At 41.5% G+C, this 3,129-nt stretch overlaps 1 protein-coding gene across 1 annotated transcript in view; it reads right to left on the minus strand.

Moving 5' to 3' along the window:
• The window catches only part of otog (otogelin), a 143,549-nt gene that overhangs the window by 130,147 nt on the left and 10,273 nt on the right, over positions 1 to 3,129 (minus strand). Inside the window, exons 9-10 of the mRNA XM_032520661.1 lie at positions 2,793 to 2,901; positions 1,983 to 2,029 (exon numbers count right to left, since the gene is read on the minus strand). Coding sequence (XP_032376552.1) covers positions 1,983 to 2,029; positions 2,793 to 2,901 — 156 coding nt within the window. The remainder of the gene's footprint in view (positions 1 to 1,982; positions 2,030 to 2,792; positions 2,902 to 3,129) is intronic.

The following is a 3,129-nucleotide window of genomic DNA, read 5'->3' on the forward strand; positions in this document are numbered from 1 at the left end:
AAAAAAAAAGGGGGTTTCTCTTCAGTCCCTCTAGCTGCGTTTCCATCCACGTGTCAATCAAATTATCTGAAATTCGGTAAAAAAAACTGAGAAAAATGAGAATAAAGCTGGTGAAAGTGTGTTTCCATCCAACGGCTTTAAAGCCAATAAAAACCAGTGGTGATGACGTCACATGACGCTGTTTTGCATCAAATTGGCATATCGGATTGATTTGAGACATTTTAAGGTGTTTCCGATCATCTTCGCACTGAATCGCGCAACATTCAAGCAACACCAAAGTGTTTCTAGACAAAAATGGATCGCGCCGTCTACCATCACATGTTAATCAATATTGGATCAATATAAGTTGTCATAGTTCTTATGTTCCAGCTGATAGCGACATATCAAGCTATAATGAACAACGATGCTATAAACACATCGCTACGACGATGCAGACGCAACTTGGCCTTTATTGTCCCACCGGCACCGCTGCGAGACTCTTTTTTTGAGACATGTCTCGCTGTTTGAGCGTCTTCCATTTATTCCGGAGGACGTCCCATCTAAAAAAGACGTTATTTTTTTACCTAAAACTCAATCGCAATTCATTAATTTATTTGGCAAATAAAATTTCCATCAGCGTTTAGCACATAAGCCGAACATCAATCAAGATAAAATATGATGATTTCCTTTGAGTCAATATTCATGAAATTTCATCGAATTTTACTGTTTCCATAAGGCATTTTTAATTTGACATGACTAAAATCGGACAAAAACGTGTGGATGGAAACATAGCTGGTGTGTGGTAGTTAAAGGGCAGACACCTTGCTCAATGGCACGGTCCATGTTGTCTTATTAGAAAGCTTCTTTCCTTGGTCCGTAACTAGGAACTTTCTCTATTCTTCTTGCCTTAATGAGATTAACTTTCTTGCCTTGGTTCCTTTTCCCTTATTCGTCAGTTTGAATTTTCTTTTTCTCTTCCAAAACTAGGAAGCCTGATTCCTTTCTCTTGAAACAAGGAGCTTTGGCCTTGACCTCATCCTTCATTGACCCCTGTCAGGAAACCCAAGTAGGAAACCACCACTTTCATCACCTTTTATGATGCTTCCTCTTTCCTCCTTTTTGTTTCCCATCTAGGAAAAATCCGCCATCCGAACCCTTTCTTATAATTAATTTTTCCTCCCGAACTAGAAGCCTTCTCCTTCCTTTCCCTTCTCCTATCTGAGAAACGATTCCTTGCACCACATCTAGGGACTATAATCTCCCTGACTAGAAAAGTAGGAGACAATCCATTTTCTTGTCTTTTGCTACAACGGTTCTTCCTTTCTTGTTCCCTAACTAAGATGCCATCTTCCTTTTCCTTACTTCAAAACTTGGAAGTGCCCTCCTTCCGTTCTCTTGAACACAGAGGCTTTGGCCTTCCTTGCTCTTTTACTTCCTGATGTATTGCTCTCAAAAACTGGAAAACCTCATCTGTCATTGCCGTGAAGCATCCTCTGAGCTCGAACCATATTTCTTCTTTTTCCTTGTTCTTTGTTATGATGCTTTCTTCTTTGTTTTTCCTTGCTCCATAACTAGGGACCATACATTTATTATGACTCTTGTTCCTATTTTTTCCTTCTTTTCCTCACTAACTAAATAGGTTCCTCCTTCCTTTCCTTTCTCCTGAACTAGGAACCATTTCTTTGCACCATATCTAGGGACTTTCTTCTCCTTGACTACCAAAGTAGGAGACAAAGTAGGTTCTTCCTTTCTTGTTTCCTAACTTAGATGCCATCTTCCTTTTCCTGGTTACTTACTAGAAAGTTCTCTTTTTTCAAACACCCTTACAACCTTTCTTTCTTCCAACCCCAAGCTAGGAATCTTCTTTCTTTCTTGCTTCCTAATTAGAGATGTCTACATAGAATTTTTTGTACTAAAATGATTACCATCAGCATTGAATTTGAATGTGACCTGCAGCACAGTTTGACTTTAAATTCAACCAACCACAGAGAAAAGGCACGAACCTGGGCAGCTGTAGTCGGTGCAGTTCCACACTCCACCCACGCATGTGCTGAAACAGAAAGCAGAGACGTCCACAGGTGGGTAACATGAAAGCCTGAGCTAATCGGCAGGATCACTGATAGAAACTGGACACACTGGGCCCAGGTGGTCAGATCTGAGAAGATTAAAAGGACTGTATGGAATCTGCAGGACAATAACCTGTTTGTTTTTTTTGTTTTTAATACATGATGATGACATGTAATGCAACATGGTCTCATGTTGGTTTCACGTGTGTCCATCTAGGGTTCATTTAAAGGTCCCATTACATGGAAATTTCATCATTTTTTAAAACATTAATATGAGTTCCCCCAGTCTGCCTATGGCCCCCCCAAAGGCTAGAAATGGCCAGGGGGTAAACCGCGCCCTGGGTAACCTGCTCTGCTTTTGAGAAAATGAAAGCTCAGATGGGCCGATCTGGAATCTTGCTCCTTATGATGTCATAAGGGGCAAGGTTACCTCCCCTTTCTCTGCTTTGCCCGCCCAGAGAATTTGGCCCACCCATGAGAGAGAGACATCATGGCTTTCAAACCAGCAAAGTGGCAGTTGGTCAAGGACCCCCCCCCCCCCTTCCATGGGACCTTTAAGATCCAAAGGGAGTGAAAGAAGGTTATTAGGGGAAAATGAGGTGTCAGAGGTGTCATTTAAATACTATAAAAAGCATTAAGTTGGTTCTCCTCGCACACAGTTTTATGGGATAATAGAACACTATAGAACAGATGAATCAAAGATGTCATCCAGAACCTTCCAGACCAGAGAGGTCAAACATTGCTCACCAGTTGTTGCATTCCTCCTGCAGTGTCTGTCCAGATGGATAAAACATGCCGTGGTACTCGCAGGGACAGTCAGAGGGTGTCACACAGCCTCCGTCCTCGTAGATCAGACCTGAGGAGAGACAACAGCGGAGGAAGATAGATAAGAGACACTGAAGATTACTGCTGTTTTTGTATCATGTCTATTTACGGGATACAAGATTAGTAAGCAGATGCAAAATAAAAGTGATGAACAATTAGGAAGAAAGGTAGTTTGGGACAAGACGGAAACCTTGTAAGGGATATAGACACTATGATAGATAATCCATCCATCTTCATCCACTTATCCGGTATCGGGTCA

The sequence above is a fragment of the Etheostoma spectabile genome, chromosome 1 (assembly GCF_008692095.1).
Source record: "Etheostoma spectabile isolate EspeVRDwgs_2016 chromosome 1, UIUC_Espe_1.0, whole genome shotgun sequence".
Lineage (NCBI taxonomy): Eukaryota > Metazoa > Chordata > Actinopteri > Perciformes > Percidae > Etheostoma > Etheostoma spectabile.